At 42.0% G+C, this 17,792-nt stretch overlaps 1 protein-coding gene and 2 long non-coding RNA genes across 9 annotated transcripts in view; 2 read left to right on the top strand and 1 right to left on the bottom strand.

Moving 5' to 3' along the window:
• The first annotated feature begins 592 nt into the window (after positions 1-592).
• LOC144211255 (uncharacterized) lies at positions 593-5,324 on the top strand. The gene is made up of 3 exons (XR_013329555.1): positions 593-681; positions 3,993-4,078; positions 5,090-5,324. It is a non-coding gene; the product is annotated as an uncharacterized LOC144211255 (long non-coding RNA).
• Positions 5,325-5,998: 674 nt separating this feature from the next.
• Positions 5,999-12,899, top strand: LOC144211254 (uncharacterized). 3 transcript variants are annotated; one of them, XR_013329552.1, is made up of 6 exons: positions 5,999-6,066; positions 6,148-6,243; positions 6,322-7,370; positions 7,446-7,507; positions 7,729-8,490; positions 12,483-12,899. It is a non-coding gene; the product is annotated as an uncharacterized LOC144211254 (long non-coding RNA). The 3 variants fall into 3 exon arrangements; XR_013329554.1 differs by having other exon boundaries at positions 6,152-6,243; XR_013329553.1 differs by having other exon boundaries at positions 7,729-8,330; positions 12,483-12,898.
• Positions 5,999-17,792, bottom strand: part of LOC144211253 (calcium-activated potassium channel subunit alpha-1a-like) — a 34,576-nt gene continuing 22,782 nt past the window's right edge. For 3 of the 5 annotated variants that reach the window (XM_077738340.1, XM_077738339.1, XM_077738342.1), the window contains 10 exons: positions 14,510-14,633; positions 14,209-14,433; positions 13,371-13,563; positions 13,198-13,302; positions 13,038-13,121; positions 12,531-12,661; positions 11,862-12,056; positions 11,670-11,788; positions 11,394-11,597; positions 5,999-6,130 (listed from right to left, as the gene is read on the bottom strand). In XM_077738340.1, coding sequence (XP_077594466.1) covers positions 6,109-6,130; positions 11,394-11,597; positions 11,670-11,788; positions 11,862-12,056; positions 12,531-12,661; positions 13,038-13,121; positions 13,198-13,302; positions 13,371-13,563; positions 14,209-14,433; positions 14,510-14,633 — 1,402 coding nt within the window. In that variant the 3' untranslated portion in view covers positions 5,999-6,108. The remainder of the gene's footprint in view (positions 6,131-11,393; positions 11,598-11,669; positions 11,789-11,861; positions 12,057-12,530; positions 12,662-13,037; positions 13,122-13,197; positions 13,303-13,370; positions 13,564-14,208; positions 14,434-14,509; positions 14,634-17,792) is intronic. The other 2 variants (XM_077738344.1, XM_077738341.1) reach the window with 1 other exon arrangement.

The following is a 17,792-nucleotide window of genomic DNA, read 5'->3' on the forward strand; positions in this document are numbered from 1 at the left end:
GCGGGCCTGCTGGTGACGAAGTGTAGAAGAAAGGCCGTTCGAGGCACTGTCACGTTTGATTATCGTCACACGGCGTGCGTTTGAATTGACGGTGGTATCTCTGTCCTCGTCTCTGCTTTCTGTCACCGCCAATGCCGACGCCTACTAAAGGCCTGAAGAATGAAAAGTACTGTAAATTCTTCACTATAGAGCGTGCCTGGTTGAATTTCCACTGCCAGAAAATTTGCTCAAAATCTCTATAGTAGCCAAATTACTTGTATTTAACTTCACCTACAACACTGGACAGGATAAAAGATCCAAAGTCCTAAATAACTGGATGTGTTAGAATTTGCATAATGTTTAATGATTGTCAGAGATAACAGTAAATAATTTTTGATTTGGGAAACCACTAATTAGTGGTTAGTCTTAATTGTTCTTCTATAATAGCACTTAGAATTAGTTAGTAAGTTAGTATAGCAGCTTCGTTGGTATATCAATTTGTATTTTAAAAAATACTCCAGTCCCCTTGCTAGCAAAGCATACATACTCAATGAAACAAAATTTTCATTGAATTTTTGTACTAATGTTTTGTTGTTCTCTGTTGTTTTGACAGGACAGAGGAAACCGGTGTGGCGTGCCATCTATCAAATCAAATCAAGAAGCCTTTATGGTCATCATACACAGCTGCATATAACAAAATTGGTAAGTTTCTTGAATTTGGGCTTTTACATTAGAGCAGTATCTATTCCCTATTTCAAATGAATGACCGTATTGGCCGTATTGTCTTGCGTTATGGCGTTTTATCTTTATCACCTTGCAGTTTTGTGCATGTCATGTCTAATTTGTGCACATATAAGCCATACCCTTAACTCAGTCATCATTTTTTTTAGTTGCAAATACGGTTTTTGTGCAAGAAAATAAGGTATTATGATTCTAAACTTGATTCAATTGTATCATTTCTTTAAATTTAAAGCCACGTGGCTCTGCTCGTCAAACAATCCCAAAGTGCCACACATTCACAGCGCATAGTTGTCGCTAATCTAATCCGACTGAATGGGCCAAGCCACGTTAGCCTGGTTGGCTAATAGGCCCATTTCATTTTTTTGTATCCAGAAAAAGAGCAGACATGTAAAAGTTTACGACATGCGTCTCGGCGGCGTGGAGACGGAGACGCTGATGTCGGCCGAGCTGACAGGCGCAGATGGCTTTGGGACATTGCAGGTTTGGTACGCGTCAAGTCGCGTCGGCGTCACCCGCTGGAAGCTGCGCGAATATGTCAAGTCTGTCTTCAGAAAGCACCCTTAGATGACTTGGGAGTCTGCCGCCCTTCCCATTTCAAACAAATTAGCCATTGATCGCCATCCACGGCAGCCAATGAGATAACCAGCTCAGATGGCCTTGATGTATGGCGATTGCTTGACTCCCCCGCTAAGCTTTTATTTCCTCTTGTATAATATTTACATTGAAACAGCAGGCGCAAGTGTTGACTCTGCATCGGTCCGACAAGTCGTTGGATCGTGACTTACGAGCGTCTAACGTCATACCTTTTAAATGCGACTATGGTAAATCAAAATTATATAGCTCTTACGTTACGACGCCGTAAAGAGCCAGAGTGGTTTAACGGCGGCGATGCTGCATTTGAGCGCCGGTCGGGGCCCGACCAACGTGTGTACACATAGATGAAGGTCACATCGTCGTCTTTGTGCATTATGCATGAATCCCCGTGAACCTTGGACACGGACATTTGACTAAATCATGGTTGCAGACTGGCGTTTCTATTAACCTCCGCCGTGCTGTAGACACCCACATGAATCAAGTGTAAATAATACGCCGCCTAGTGTAAATCAGGTTCAACATGAGAGATTGCTGTTTGGGAAGAGGCCAAGATGAAAACATATGGGAAATATTTTTTCTTTTTCCAGTACAGTAACAGTTGTGGACTTTAAGAGGCACTCTAAGCCACACCTCCCAAATTCCATAAGAAAACTGGACTAAAAGTCAGAGGTGTCTGTGTATTATGGAACATTTCATCCAAAATATCATGGCTGTAAAAATCCATAGATAGTAAATCACATTGAAATATAAAGTGCAGTAAATATTAGAGAAAAGTGCCATATTTTCTTGCATATGCTGTATTTGTAACTAAAATAAAATGATGACTGAATCAAGGGTACCTCTTATATGCGTTAGGAATTAGACTTGACATTCAGGAAACTGCAAGGTGACAAAGAGAAAATGACATAACGCAGGACAATGTGGCCGATATGGTCTTATATAAACCATGAATATAGAGGTGAAATTTGTGAATTGCAGGGCATCTTATACAAAAATATTAAATGATTTTAAAGCTATTTTAAGGTTTTTTTTCTAATTTGCGTGAAGAAACTGAAAACCAATGGAGCTCTGTCAAATTTAGGCCATTAATAGTATAAAGCAGAAGTAAAATGATATGCAGAGCAATATTTTTGTGTTTCAGCATTAAAATAACTCAGTCAATCGATTAAATTAAAGGGCCCGTTGACAGTGTTCTGGTTTCTCCATTTCTTGATATTGTACCTGCAAATGAAATTTGTTGCTATTCATGCATTTATATGACCCAGCGACCAAAAAGTCTAGTTCAACGTTTGACACAAATGATGGATGATGATGTCACTTTTGAATCATTGAGGCAGTCATTACGTTCCGCGTGTGAGCTCACCTCATCCATTTCTGTATCAAAGGGTAAACTCGTACAAAATGCATGACGTGCCCCCGGCGCTGAAGATGGTGCGGCAGTGTGCATAAGAGCTCCATGCATCTGTGTAAACACAACATGGCCTCTTTCCAAACTCTAAGGCGGCTTTTGCGTAGCCCGGAGACAGATGTACGCCGAGGGCCTGGAGGCTGCTGCAAACCTTGCAAACATTGCTATGTAATTCGTACAGTATTCAGTTTTTCCTGGATTTGGAAGTACCCAGGGCTAACCCACATAACGTAATACCCCAAAACTAGCCTTTACCCTAAATTAAAATCTCAGGATTTGGCCAGTTTTAACAGATTTTATATTCCTTTACTTGAAGAAAAAAACTAATACTTTCAGTCAAAGTTTTAAGATATTAAGGCTCTTAGTTTAACACTAACAATGGCAATGCTTTACCAAATAAATATTGGAACGCCACTAGTCGGAACTCCATTCATCAATTGACAACATCAATAGTACATCAGTCAAAAAACCTGAGACAAGCAACTGAATGGTATCCAAATTTGGGTCGTATATTCTTTATCCTCTGCCAAGAATCACAGATAATACAAACGCTTGCCAATGTACTTACAGCAGTAGTGAAATCATTTTATTGTATGTTTTGTAATGTTTATTTGCATTTTTAATTAACTGCCTGATACATTTGCTCAGTGATGGTGTGATAGTGAGGCCGAATGATTGTCTGTCATTGTGTGCCTTTCGACTGACCGGCGACCAGTTTAGGGTGTTTATGGGACCAGCTGGAATAGGCTCCAGCACACTGCCATCCCAACAACGATAAGCTCTATTAAAAACGGATAGATTACTGACTGTCATTGACGGCGATCGATGTCCAATCCATTTTTGGACCCTGGTCAAAAATGGACTGGACATCTGTTAACGTCCATGGCACCCAGCGAGTTAAGTTTTGGGGAAAGCTTTGTATTGCTTGTTGTAATTCACTTAATAGCCCAAGGTAAAGATTTATCCGCTCTTGTCAATTCACCTCAGCCTCAATCGGCAGCGCCAAGGTCACTTTAGCACGGTCGGGGCCCACAGGATTAAACTGTCATGTCGCTCTAATAGGCAGCGCGGGGAATCATTAGTCCGGCTCAGCTGCCTGACTGATGGGCATTTCGCTCCAATCATGGGAGTGCGCCGCCACGGGCCGCCCGCTATTGACACTTGTGTCAGCGCGCGGAGGGCGACGCCTTCATCAGTCCGGACACCCTCAACATTGATTTGACAAGCTGCCGTAATGACCCCCCCCCCTCCCTCTCTCTTGTTTTGCCAGAGGATCACCGTTGATCCCGGCTGGCTGATGCACCAGCACGGACACCTGTCGTCATGGAAACCGCGAGTCTTTGCCTTTGGCAAATGGTAAGTCTTGCTTATATGATGATTCATTGGCGTAAGAGTTCAAATTTGTGACGATGTACGTAACCAAATCACATGGTGAGAACTGCTGTAGGCCACTAGTTACGTTGTGGAAAATCTTGTGTCAGATGTCACTCAAAAGGCCACGCCTCATAAAGGCCACGCCTCTTGTTGCAATCACTTTCACTTCTAATAATTGTATTCTGTCTTCTCAACTACCACGTTATTGATGAGAAATATACGATTGTAGTTTCCGTACGGCATAGTCTTACACAGATAATGTGAGATATATACTTTACACATTATTCTACTGCCATTGAAAGGCTTGAGGGTTAATGTTTTTAACTAAACTAAAGAACTCATGAGTTTAATTCTGAGTGTTTGCCATTTACAGGTGTTTTATTTGCGACGCAACTTGGGTAGGTCTTCCAGAAAGGTTAAAACATGCCTTGCATAACCAGTCTACTGCCAAAAAAACTCATTTTTTAAGGGTAATTGGCTGCCAAAAAAATATTATTAATAATGTTTCATCTAAATGTGGCCATTGTTTAAAAATGTAAAAGTATAATGAAAATCTATGGATAATACTTTATCTGTTACTTCTCTTTCTCATTTCCATTCATACACAGTTAAATTTTTAGTAATGCACTTTATGGCAGAATAAATGCTCTAAAAATAACACCCTTGAAACGACTATACAGATGCGTTTATTTTGTGAAGATAAAAAAAATAAAATAAAGCATGTACAAGTCCATTTGTGCCTGACATTAAAATGTACAGTGTATTGCAAACCCATGGCTGCCATTGACAGCAATAGACGTCTAATCCATTTAGACTGGGAAGGGCTGACAGCGCCACGGTCCCTCCCAGTTCAAATGGACCAATAAGGGTATACAGAACTGCTTACCAGGTTGTCAAAATTACAATTTAGACACAAAATACTAAACAAAAACTTAAACACGCATAAAGCTTCACAGATTTTGACAGTTGATGTTGTGTTGTGGTCCTTTTAAGACTTTTTTTAGGGCCATGCTGACAAATACATTCCGCGCTGCAAAAAAATGGGAGGAGAGTATTTTAAGAAGCCCCTTTTCGCATCAGCGGGCCCCCCTTGGAGGTCCCCCAATGGCCGAAGCACCGCCTGGCACGCCGTAAACACCCGAAACGGGAACCGATGGAACGTGTAAAGAAAATAAAAACACAGGTGAGTATGATAGAGCTGTTTTGTGTTTGAATTTTTGTAGTTTTTTTTAACAAAAGAGGAAGGAGATTTGCGTCAGGCAGTGCTTCAAGCCAAAGGAGGACTTGGAGAGGCCCACTTTCTGCGATATGTGGCTTCTGGGTCTAAGTAGCATTGAGTTGCTTTTGATTGGGTTGTAAAACAGCTCTATCATAATATTTGGAAGAAGGCTTTTCCCCCCAATATCTCTAACTAATCAGTTAGAAGACATAAGGCTTTCAGCAAAGTTAGAGCCATGTTAGGTAGACAGGTAGATGTTAGAAAGACAAGTGGCTGATGTTACATTTTTCCATCTTTGTTTTGTGGAATAGTTGTAAACAGTAGATTTTAGAATCGCTTCTGGAGTAACAATTCGCTATTAAATTTGCCCACTTGTTGCCTTGAATATAAGAAAAGCAAACACATTGGTTTCTGGTGAGGTGCCTAAACTTGTCAATGGTTTCTTTATATGTATAGTCTGAATATAGTAAAGTGTGATGGTAAGTTCCAAAAGGCATAGTTTGTCACCACTGCTACTCATGGAGAGGCAACTTGAAATTGTTGGAGAGACATTTTGTCATGGTGATCATCTTTATTTCCCAAAATGCAAGGAGAATTGATTGTCTTCGTTTGTTTGCGTTTCAGCGTCACCGGCGTCCGCATTCGTCTTGTGCTTCTCGGATGGGCAGGTTGCAGCAGGTTGCGCAGCTGGCGGTTTTGTGCAGTTCCGGCATGGTAGTTGGCAGCGACGGCGTGCGTATTCACAGGCTTGGTGTGTATGGTCCTCAGGTAAGCCCCCCCCCCCCTGCTTCTCTCATCTGTAAACCGTGTCTTTTCTGAAACACACCAAAAGGCAGGTTATTACACCAAAGCCAAGAGATGGTGTGATCATGTGGTTGCACATGCTGCCACTGGAGTGTGCTGTCTGGTGGTTAATGCATTACATCAGGTAATTGCAACACCACATTCCACTAATCTCAATATTATTCTTATTGCTTTTAACTGAACTCTTTTGTTGACAAAACAGCAGCAGCGCCTGACGACATATTCAAAGGCACAATCTTCCTGTGTGTTGTAAGTATAAAATGCAATTAGGGAGGAACATTTGTGTCACTGGGTGTGAAAAGAGACAAAACAACAAATACTACTGCCTAATATTGGAGAGTGGTGGCCCAGTGGATAAGTCAGCAATTTCCTGCTTATTTGGTCTTGGGTTCAAATCCAAGCACCTGCAAAGATTTTCCCAATATTATTCAGGTAAATGAATGAGATAAATTTACAAGTACTACTGCTTGCTCCCACAGGGTGGTGGCCCAGTGGATAAGACATCAGTCTCTCACCTCTGTGGTCCTGGGTTCAAATCCAAGTGCAAGCAAAGATTTTTCCAATATTATTCAGTTAAAAGAATAAGTTCTAATGTTTATGTGTATAAGTCTTCAGTGGTGGATGAAGTATTTTGTCAAAAAAATGACTAAGTGTTTCACCCCATTTCCAAGGATAAAACGTTTCAACACCTATGTATAAGTGGGGCACGAGTTGGTGTTGTGGGTTGCACACTCGCCTTTGCACCGAGAGAACGTGAGTTCGCTTCCCGGTGTCGGCGGTTCACTGACCAAGCAAGCGGTCGAGGGTCGGCCGAAGGCCGACCCGAGAACGCCTTTCGCACAGACAGGTCCCTTCAACATTCTTCCGAACTGCCGAAGGCAGTTCGGAATATAACCTTTTGCTGAAAAGTATGACTAAGTGTTTAATATATATTAAAAAGGTTTTTTTTTTTTTTCCCCCCTTCTTCTTATTCCATTGACCAATTCTTCTTTCCAAGTATTTTCAGCCAAACGACGGCAGCGGGAATCGAACCCAGGTCTCCCACACGGGAGTCCTGTGATCTAACCTCTGCGCCACCAAGTGGACTACACTTTCACTGTAATCATTTGACTTTCTTGAGAAGAAGTCCACAGAAATGACTAAGTGAAAAAGTGTCCGAACCGGGATTCGAACCAAGGTCTCCCCGACGAAAGTCCAGTGAACTAACCTCTGCGCCACCAAGGGACTACAGGGTTCAAATCCCATTTGAAGGTAAGTATAAAGTACTAAGTATGATCTGGGAGTGAAAAGGGCCAAAATGACAAGTACTACTGCTTTCTCTTACAGGTTGGTGGCCCAGTGGTTAAGTCATCAGTCTGCCACCGGTGTGGTCCTGGGTTCAAATCCAAGTGCAAGCAAAGATTTTCCCCATATTATTCAGGTAAATGAATGAGATAAATTTACAAGTACTACTGCTTGCTCCCACATGGTGGTGGCCCAGTGGATAAAACATTAGTCCCTCACCCCTGTGGTCCTTGGTTCAAATCCAAGTGCAAGCAAAGTTTTTCCCCAATATTATTCAGGTAAATGAATGAGATAAATTTACAAGTACTACTGCTTTCTCTCACAGGGTGGTGGCCCAGTGGATAAGTCATCAGTCTCTCACCCCTGTGGTCCTGGGTTCAAATCCAAGTGCAAGCAAAGATTTTCCCAATATTATTCAGTTAAAAGAATAAGTTCTAATGTTTAAGTGTATAAGTCTTCAGTGGTGGATGAAGTATTTTGTCAAAAAAATGACTAAGTGTTTCACCCCATTTCCAAGGATAAAACGTTTCAACACCTATGTATAAGTGGGGCACGAGTTGGTGTTGTGGGTTGCACACTCGCCTTTGCACCGAGAGAACGTGAGTTCGCTTCCCGGTGTCGGCGGTTCACTGACCAAGCAAGCGGTCGAGGGTCGGCCGAAGGCCGACCCGAGAACGCCTTTCGCACAGACAGGTCCCTTCAACATTCTTCCGAACTGCCGAAGGCAGTTCGGAATATAACCTTTTGCTGAAAAGTATGACTAAGTGTTTCGTATAAATTAAAAAGTTTTTTCTTTTTTTTTCCCCCTTCTTCTTATTCCATTGACCAATTCTTCTTTCCAAGTATTTTCAACCAAACGACGGCAGCGGGAATCGAACCCAGGTCTCCCGGATGGGAGTCCTGTGAACTAACCTCTGCGCCAACCAGGTGACTACACTTTCCTTAGTAATCATTTGAGTGTCTTTCCAAGAAGTCCACAGAAACAACTAAGTGAAAAAGTGTCACAGCCGGGATTCGAACCCAGGTCTCCCACACGGGAGTCCAGTGATCTAACCTCTGCGCCAACCAAGTGACTACACTTTCCTTGGTAAAAAAAAGCCTTACTATACTATGTCGTTTTTGTCAGAAAAAAAGCCTTACTATACTATGTCGTTTTTTAACGAAAAAAAAGCCTTACTATACTATGTCGTTTTTGTCAGAAAAAAAGCCTTACTATACAATGTCGTTTTTTAACAAAAAAAAAGCCTTACTATATTATGTCGTTTTTGGTGATAAAAAGCCTTACTATACTATGTCGTGTTTTAACGAAAAAAAAGCCTTACTATACTATGTCGTTTTTGTAAGAAAAAAAGCCTTACTATACTATGTTGTTTTTTAACGAAAAAAAGCCTTACTATACTATGTCGTTTTTGTAAGAAAAAAAGCCTTACTATACTAAGTCATTTTTTAACGAAAAATAGCCTTAATATACTATGTCGTTTTTGTAAGAAAAAAAGCCTTACTATACTATGTCGTTTTTTAACGAAAAAAAAGCCTTACTATACTATGTCGTTTTTTAACGAGAAAAAAAAGCCTTACTATACTATGTCGTTTTTGTCAGAAAAAAAGCCTTACTATACAATGTCGTTTTTTAACCAAAAAAAAAGCCTTACTATACTATGTCGTTTTTGGTGATAAAAAGCCTTACTATACTATGTTGTTTTTTAACGAAAAAAAGCCTTACTATACTATGTCGTTTTTGTTAGGAAAAACGCCTTACTATACTATGTCGTTTTTGTCAGAAAAAATAGCCTTACTATACTATGTCGTTTTTGTTAGGAAAAACGCCTTACTATACTATGTCGTTTTTGTCAGAAAAAAAGCCTTACTATACTATGTCGTTTTTGTCAGAAAAAAAGCCTTACTATACTATGTCGTTTTTTAACGAAAAAAGCCTTACTATACTATGTTGTTTTTTAACGAAAAAAAGCCTTACTATACTATGTCGTTTTTGTAAGAAAAAAAGCCTTACTATACTATGTCATTTTTTAACCAAAAAAAGCCTTACTATACTATGTCGTTTTTGTCAGAAAAAAAAGCCTTACTATACTATGTCGTTTTTGTCAGAAAAAAGCCTTACTATACTATGTCGTTTTTGTCAGAAAAAAAGCCTTACAATACTATGTCGTTTTTGTCAGAAAAAAAGCCTTACAATACTATGTCGTTTTTGTCAGACAAAAAGCCTTACTATACCTTTATTGTACCTTCAAGTGGGAAAAGTTAGGTCAAATTACAAAGCAGAGCAAACCAGGATTTGAACTCAGGTCTACAGAGGTGGGAGGCCAATGACTTATGTATGCATGTACATGCACACATGCATACATGTACATGTACATGCACATGCATACATGTACATGCACATGCATACATGTACATGCACATGCATACATGTACATGCACATGCATACATGTACATGCACATGCATACATGTACATGCACATGCATACATGTACATGCACATGCATACATGTACATGCACATGCATACATGTACATGCACATGCATACATGTACATGCACATGCATACATGTACATGCACATGCATACATGTACATGCACATGCATACATGTACATGCACATGCATACATGTACATGCACATGCATACATGTACATGCACATGCACACATGCACATGCACATGCATACATGCACATGCACACATGCACATGCACATGCACACATGCACATGCACATGCATACATGTACATGCACATGCATACATGTACATGCACATGCATACATGTACATGCACATGCATACATGTACATGCACATGCATACATGTACATGCACATGCATACATGTACATGCACATGCATACATGTACATGCACATGCATACATGTACATGCACATGCATACATGTACATGCACATGCATACATGTACATGCACATGCATACATGTACATGCACATGCATACATGTACATGCACATGCATACATGTACATGCACATGCATACATGTACATGCACATGCATACATGTACATGCACATGCATACATGTACATGCACATGCATACATGTACATGCACATGCATACATGTACATGCACATGCATACATGTACATGCACATGCATACATGTACATGCACATGCATACATGTACATGCACATGCATACATGTACATGCACATGCATACATGTACATGCACATGCATACATGTACATGCACATGCATACATGTACATGCACATGCATACATGTACATGCACATGCATACATGTACATGCACATGCATACATGTACATGCACATGCATACATGTACATGCACATGCATACATGTACATGCACATGCATACATGTACATGCACATGCATACATGTACATGCACATGCATACATGTACATGCACATGCATACATGTACATGTACATGCATACATGCACATGCACACATGCACATGCATACATGTACATGCACACATGCACATGCACACATGTACATGCACACATGCACATGCATACATGTACATGCACATGCATACATGTACATGCACATGCACATGCACCTGCATACATGTACATGCACATGCACATGCACATGCATACATGTACATACATACACCAACATACATAGATACATACACCAACAATAATACATAGATACATACACCAACATAAACATACATACACCAACATACATAGATACATACACCAACAATAATACATACATACATACATTAACAAATACATACACCAACATACATACACCAACATAAATACATACATACTAAATAATAAGCGTGTTACACTATGTATGCATGCCTACATACATAGTGTAACACTTATTATCTTTTTTACTATGTAATTAACATCTGTTTTTACCTTCTTGCTACAGCAACAACATGAATAAAGTTTTTTTCAAAATGTAAAACCTGTGTCATATTCATGTGTTACTTCAAGCCTGTTCACATGAGTTGTGAATTGAATCCGGGATGTGTTTTACGTACTTTAGCTTGTCTCGCGGGTCCCTGCTCTTGTTGCGGTTGGCTCGATTGATGGTGGTGATGGAGTGCACAGAAGAGCTTTTTTTGCTGGACGAGTGTGAGAGGCTTGTCCGCGACTGGCCGGCGTTGTGGTCGAATTGCATGAGGCAAAAGATGAGGTCTGAGGGCACCAGCTCGAAGGCGTAGGGCGGATTGGTTATGACGTATCTACGTGAAAGTAATGAGGACATGTTTTACGGTCATTGTTCCATTTTGTAAAAACAACAACTTAAGACTCACCGTTTGGTGCATTGACTTTGCGAGTTGAGATGTGCGTCGCGTAGCCGATAGATGCCGAAGCACAGCATGTTGTAAGTTTTCAGCGCTTTGCAAAACAGGTCGCCATAGCAACCTCCATCCTGCCAAACAAAACGGTGTTCTTTTTCTTCCGGTTTCACACTACAGATTCTTGGCGCATAAACGTTAACTCACCCCGAGGTCGGCAAAAGGTCCGTCATACAGAGCCAGCTGGGCCACGCGACAGCGATCCCGATTGGCGAGCGTCTGCGGGGTGCTGTAGCCTCCCCGCAGGGCATTTTCCTCTGCCAGTAGCCCCTCCAACTCTGGTGTGGCGCCGCCCGTTACCAGCGTGCGGATGAGGGTTAGGATGTTGTCGTTGAAGTACGTCTAGTGGGAAAAGAACAGATTTTATTCGATTGATCGCTGCCAATTCTCCGGTCGAAATGGATTAAACGTCTACGAGTACTTTTTTTAGCTACTCCTGCTTTTCTCAAGTAAATGTAGTTTTTTTTCTAGCTTCACAATCCTTTTAACAGCAGCGTGACATCTCCCTCAGCCGCCACTTATTGACTAGCGTGATGGATGAAGCCTGTCCATTAGGTCGCATTACCTTCCAAGCCAGCTTTGTTCAAACCTCACTCAAATAGAAAGGCAGACAAATCAAGCCGTCAGTCTGCCTGAAACGTCACCCCCCCCCCCCCCAACCTACATACATACGCTAATAGGATCAGAGAACATTGGTTTGATTTTTTTCTGTCATGCAATGATTTTGCAGCCAGTAACCTTGACGTTTGCTTAATTCTTTTTTCGTAGGGAATGGAGTCAAAAGACATAGCCTGTAGTAAATCAAGGTATACTTACAGCGCTCATCAAGGAGTCCAGCACGCTGACGGCGAAGGCGGTGCCACAGGCAAAGGGCTGAGTCAGGTACAACTCCGTGTCAGGGTCATCATCGTCGTCTTGATCCAGGAATTGGACGTTGGAGTCGTTGACTACAAATGAAAAAAATCTGTGTTAGACATTGAATTACTTCAATTAAAAATATCTATAGATTAAAAAGCCAGCATAGCCTCACATATTTGTTATTTGGCCTTTGTAATTATTTGTAAACTCATTTCTTAAACTGTCCTTCTGTCAAAATGAATTGAGGAGCTTCATTTGTATCATTTACCATGAAACCACTGTAGGTTGAACTTAGTATTAAGTTGTGCTGTATTAAAAAGAAAAACATATTAAACTGTTGCCTTTTTCTATTTATTTGGGGCATTTGGGGTACCAGAAAAGTTCCAAATTTTGGCTTTTGGGCGAAAAAGTATTATGTTAACATGCCAAGAAAAAGTAGAACGCCTGGGCAGCGTCTTTCCTTACCCAGCTCAGTAATCATTTGTATGCTGGTCCCGCTGCTTTTATCCTGACTGAGTGAAACGGCGGCCGCTTTTAGCTCGGGTTTTGCTGCCGGCCGTCGAGGGATAAACACGTGTTACTCACGTTGGGCGAGTGCGCCGGTACCCACGTTCGCTAAACTCACCCAGTTCGGTGATGATGGGAATGTTGGCCCCCGTCGTCTGCCGGACGATTCCGTGCACCGGGCTGTTTTCCGGAGACGAACGGTCCATGCCCGGCGGCGTGAACCCTGTGACGGATGGAGAAGGGTCGCTAAGGTAAACCCAGCGAGGAGTCATGTGACGTCGGCGCGCTTACCTTGGGAATTGGCCTGCAAGACGCCGATGCTGTCGTCAAAGAGCATGGACTTGATGTTGAGGGACGCCAAGATGCACTCTTTGTCCTGGAGGGACGCGTCGTCGATATTGTTCTGATTGGCTGACAGGATGACACACATGTCGCAGAGGTTGATGTTGACAGCCCTCAGGTCTGCTCGGCTGAGCGGCGTGCCCTTTTCAAGATGGAAGTTGGGGGGTGGAGGGGAGGGATGGAAAAGACATAAAGAAGCTTCATTATTGACTCTTAGTCGTGTCATTAGATATCTTTTATGGTACAACATTTGCAGAAACCATCATTGGGGATTCAATTACATTTGCCAGTGATTGCATTTCAAATCACCCACTGCTATCCTTCCAGTGGAAATCCACACTTTTAATTTTCAAACTCAGTCACGCAAATCTAAAGCCATAAAACTCAATTATAATAAAGTCAAATTCTCCATTCTCTCAAACAACATCCGGTTAAAACGGGTTAGTCATTTATCTCGGCCATTCACTCCCCAAATAAATGAATGCAATTCCCCTAATCAAGTGATAATAAACCATACAAATGCAACATGCCACATATTTACTCACATAGGGCCCACTTAAAAGTCTAAATCTTTCCCCAAATTGGACAGAGCGCCCAATCGGTCAGTGTGCCTTGTTTATGCACTAAATTCAAGATTCTGTAGATGACGCTGACAAGGTTCATTGCTTGCTGACGTGCTATATTTATATAGCAATTTGACTCTAACGATCAAAAATGGTATAAAACACGAGAAAAACGTATAAGTTGACAAGTATGGACGCCAAGGAGTTCAAGAGAGGTCACTTACTGGCAAAATGGAGACCTTGGGGAAGTTGTGCAGCGTCTCCCACTCGCGTTTGAGGTACTCCAGCGACCCCACAAAAACGATATGCTTGAGCTCGTGGTAGTGGAAGTTGCTGGCCCGTAGTGGCATGACAAAGTTGCGCAGGCCAATCACCGCCGATTTGACGTCGCCGAATATGCACACCACCACGTGACCGCTTAGCACAGTCATGGCTGCCTCGCTCCGAGTCTGGTGAGGAGTGAAATGAGTGAAATGAGCTCAAATAGTTCCTGAAAAGTGAGAAGGCGGCGTTTGGGATGCTCACCAACACGACCTTCTCGATGTCTTTGGACGAACACCAGTGGAACATCCCCGTGGAGTCGTACTTCTTCACATTCTCGTCCACGCTTTCCATCTGCTCGTTGATGGAGATGAGGAGCGGGTCGTGCCTGAAAAAACAGTTCGGCCGTTTAGTCAAACGTTCTGTGTCGTCAATGGGACTTTTTTTCCCGGTGACGGGCAGCCCGAGCGTAAAAGATGGCGACGGCGTTGACTGGCACGAACGTAAACTCAATTACGCCCTCTTTGGCATCGCCGTAAAAGCTTTAACAGGCTAGATTTTAAATATTTCAGAGATTTGCCCGATCGTGTTGTCGTCCAAAAGTGACGGCCCCCATTAATGTTTAAACGGGGCGATGCGAGTACGCCCGGTTAACGTCACAATCTGCCGTCCAACAAACGCAATACAATAGACTTTGTTCACCATCGCGTGACTAGTTCCATTTTTCTATATTTTAAGATGATCAGACTTTGTCATACAAATTGTGAGAATTACATTTTGAGGTGGTGAGGTCAAAGGTCAAAAAGATCAAAATTGGAATCTCGATACATTAATTACAGATATGCCTGTTTAGCGCCCATTTGCGGAGGTTATACGATGAGAAGTGATAACAATTTGGGGTACCCAGACTACTGATGCTTTGAATTTTGGCAGATATCTGTCATTGCCTTTAAATTAGTGCTAAATCACTTGTTAAGAGGCTCAAAAATTAATCAAATCGTTAATGGTCAATCCAATGATTGAGAGGTCGATGAAATAGTTAATCCTGCCAGCCGTATAATGCATTAAAAATATATATATTTTAATATAAAAATGACTGTGGCAATAAAGCACCCCGCCGACAATTACTCGGGTAAAAAGAGGACAACGTTTATCAGCTAAGGGGTTCAAACGAAGTCCGCCATAACTGTCGGGAAAGTGTGCTTCCATTTGCACTTCAAAAAACTCCAGACATCAAAGTAGGTGACTTTATCTGCTTGAAAGCCAAAGACAGGAGCCTTCTGTCTCTGTCCAAAACCTTTTAGGATACTTGGAGTCCCCCTTCGTCCATATGGCCCCTCTAGAAGTACGTGACGTTAAGTATGCCGTTAAGTATGCATGAAAAGCGGGTGCTGAAATGAGCAACCCCTCCAGGCTTCACGTTACCCTAAGGCGACACCTGGACCAGTGCGCTTTGTCCCCGTGTGATGTCGACTTGGAAGTTGGAACGGGGAGAAGAAAAAAAAATGAATGGCTGGCGGCCCCCATGGTTCACATTGATGGCAATTAGATGTCCAATCTATTTGAATTGTGAGCCTTGGCAACGACCTATCGCGATTATTCAAATGGTTCCAATGGAGTAGATTTCTATGGCTGTCAATGGGAATGAAACATGTACTGTATTTAGATCTAGGCTAAATATTTCATCGCAAGTCTGACGTTGCTAACTCGTCATGACAGCACTAACGTCAAGAGGCGTAATTAAGACTTGGTGTGCGATGATGTTCAAGTTATCATACTGCCTGTGTTAAATTAGACAACAATAAAATGTCCTAAATTTTACATTGATTGATTTCCACAGTGAAATTCCTTTCCCATCAAAGACAGTTTCAGTATAAATCAATTTAAGACATTTTCAGACCCATAAAATGACCTTGTGGACATACATCCTTACTCAATGGCAGCTAATGAGTTAAAATTTATAGAGTATTGTTCCTAAAGCAGCTCATGTAAAATTGCTATTCCCCAATCCACGTGCACGCGTCATGCAAACTGTCAAAGGCGTGCTCTTCAAACTCCAAGCCAATCTGCCCACCATTACTTATTTACAAAGGCCTGCAGGCCACACATTGACTGGAGATACACATTTCAAGGAGTACACACTCAGCTTGTCGTTGCGGTGGAGTCACCCCGAGGCTACATCGGGGAAACGCCACTGCAGGCGCCACAACTTCTCCCTGCTATTGCGCCATCGCGTAGGCAAACAGATGGACGGAAGCTGTTTGCTTGGGGATTTTTTTTTCTCCAACTCTGACGACCAACTGGCTGAAATACTTCAACATTTCAAACTTGGATTCTACAGCATAAGGCTGAATATTGGTAGAATCCCATTGAAGTGAATGGAGGCGCTTCAATAACTAATTCTAATTAACCTAAGAATGTAGTTCTTAATATTTGTGACAACTACTAAAAATCTGCATAAAATGACTAGTTTTCCAAGTTCAACTTTTTCTAAAACTTTCATTTTTGTCCTAAAAAATATATTTCCAAAGAAAATAAGTACCAAAAGCACCGAGTTAATCTTAGTGCACAAAGGCTTGGGTGTAAAACTGCAGTTGACTTGACGTCTAAAAGCCAAGCAGAGTGCTGCAGTGTAAGTCAAATGGAAGGCAACTCTCCACCCCCCACCCTTCAAACGTCCCCCACCCTGCCGACTACAGCGATTATCGCCCCTGGTGACCGACAAGAGCGCTACCTCCGGTCGCAATCAATACGCGTCGGCTTAATTACAAGGGACAAGATAAAAGCAAGGTAGCAATGGCGTCGGACTTAGAAGGCTTCTGCGATACGTCTAATCTGCCCCTCGGAGGGATCCGGCAAAAGAAGAATAGCCCGGGGCCATCCGTCTTGTGTTTGGCTGCTGCTGCTGCTGCTGCTATCATTAGTGCCAGTCCGCTTTAAGAGCACCACTCTGCTCCCGCCACTTGAAAGCCAATGGCATGTTTGCCCTCACGACGAGCATAGCCTTTTTGGTGGTGGGAGATCAGGGACGGAAAAACATACGAGGCTGACCTAGCATTAACAATCTTTTAACTTTTCCCTGAGCTTGAGTGGGTTTTCTTCGGGTACTCCGTTTTCTTCCCACAACCCAAAAACACGCTGGTTGAACAGTCTAAATTGTCCCTTGGTATGACTATAAGCGTGAATGGTTGTCTTTTGTCCCCTTGTGCCATGTGATTGGCGACCCATCGATTCAGGTTGTCTACTGGGTACAGCTCCAGCACCCCCCACGACCCTCATGAGGATAAGTAGTTCGGAAAATGAATGAATGAATACTACACCTGCATAGAAATACGCTGCATTGTTTTCCCCATTTCATCGATTTCAATGACTAAATAAAACATAGTTTTATGAAATATTTTAGGTCTACTTCAAATGAATACACTTGTGTTTTTTGTTTTGTTTTTGAAAGGGAGCGTCTTTTCCACAGAAACCTGCAACAACTGTTGCTTTCAGTGCCTTTGCGACGTGCGTTCCTTGGTTTGAGCGCTCTTGTCAAACTTGTTTT

The sequence above is a fragment of the Stigmatopora nigra genome, chromosome 18 (genome assembly GCF_051989575.1).
Source record: "Stigmatopora nigra isolate UIUO_SnigA chromosome 18, RoL_Snig_1.1, whole genome shotgun sequence".
Classification (NCBI taxonomy): Eukaryota; Metazoa; Chordata; class Actinopteri; order Syngnathiformes; family Syngnathidae; genus Stigmatopora; species Stigmatopora nigra.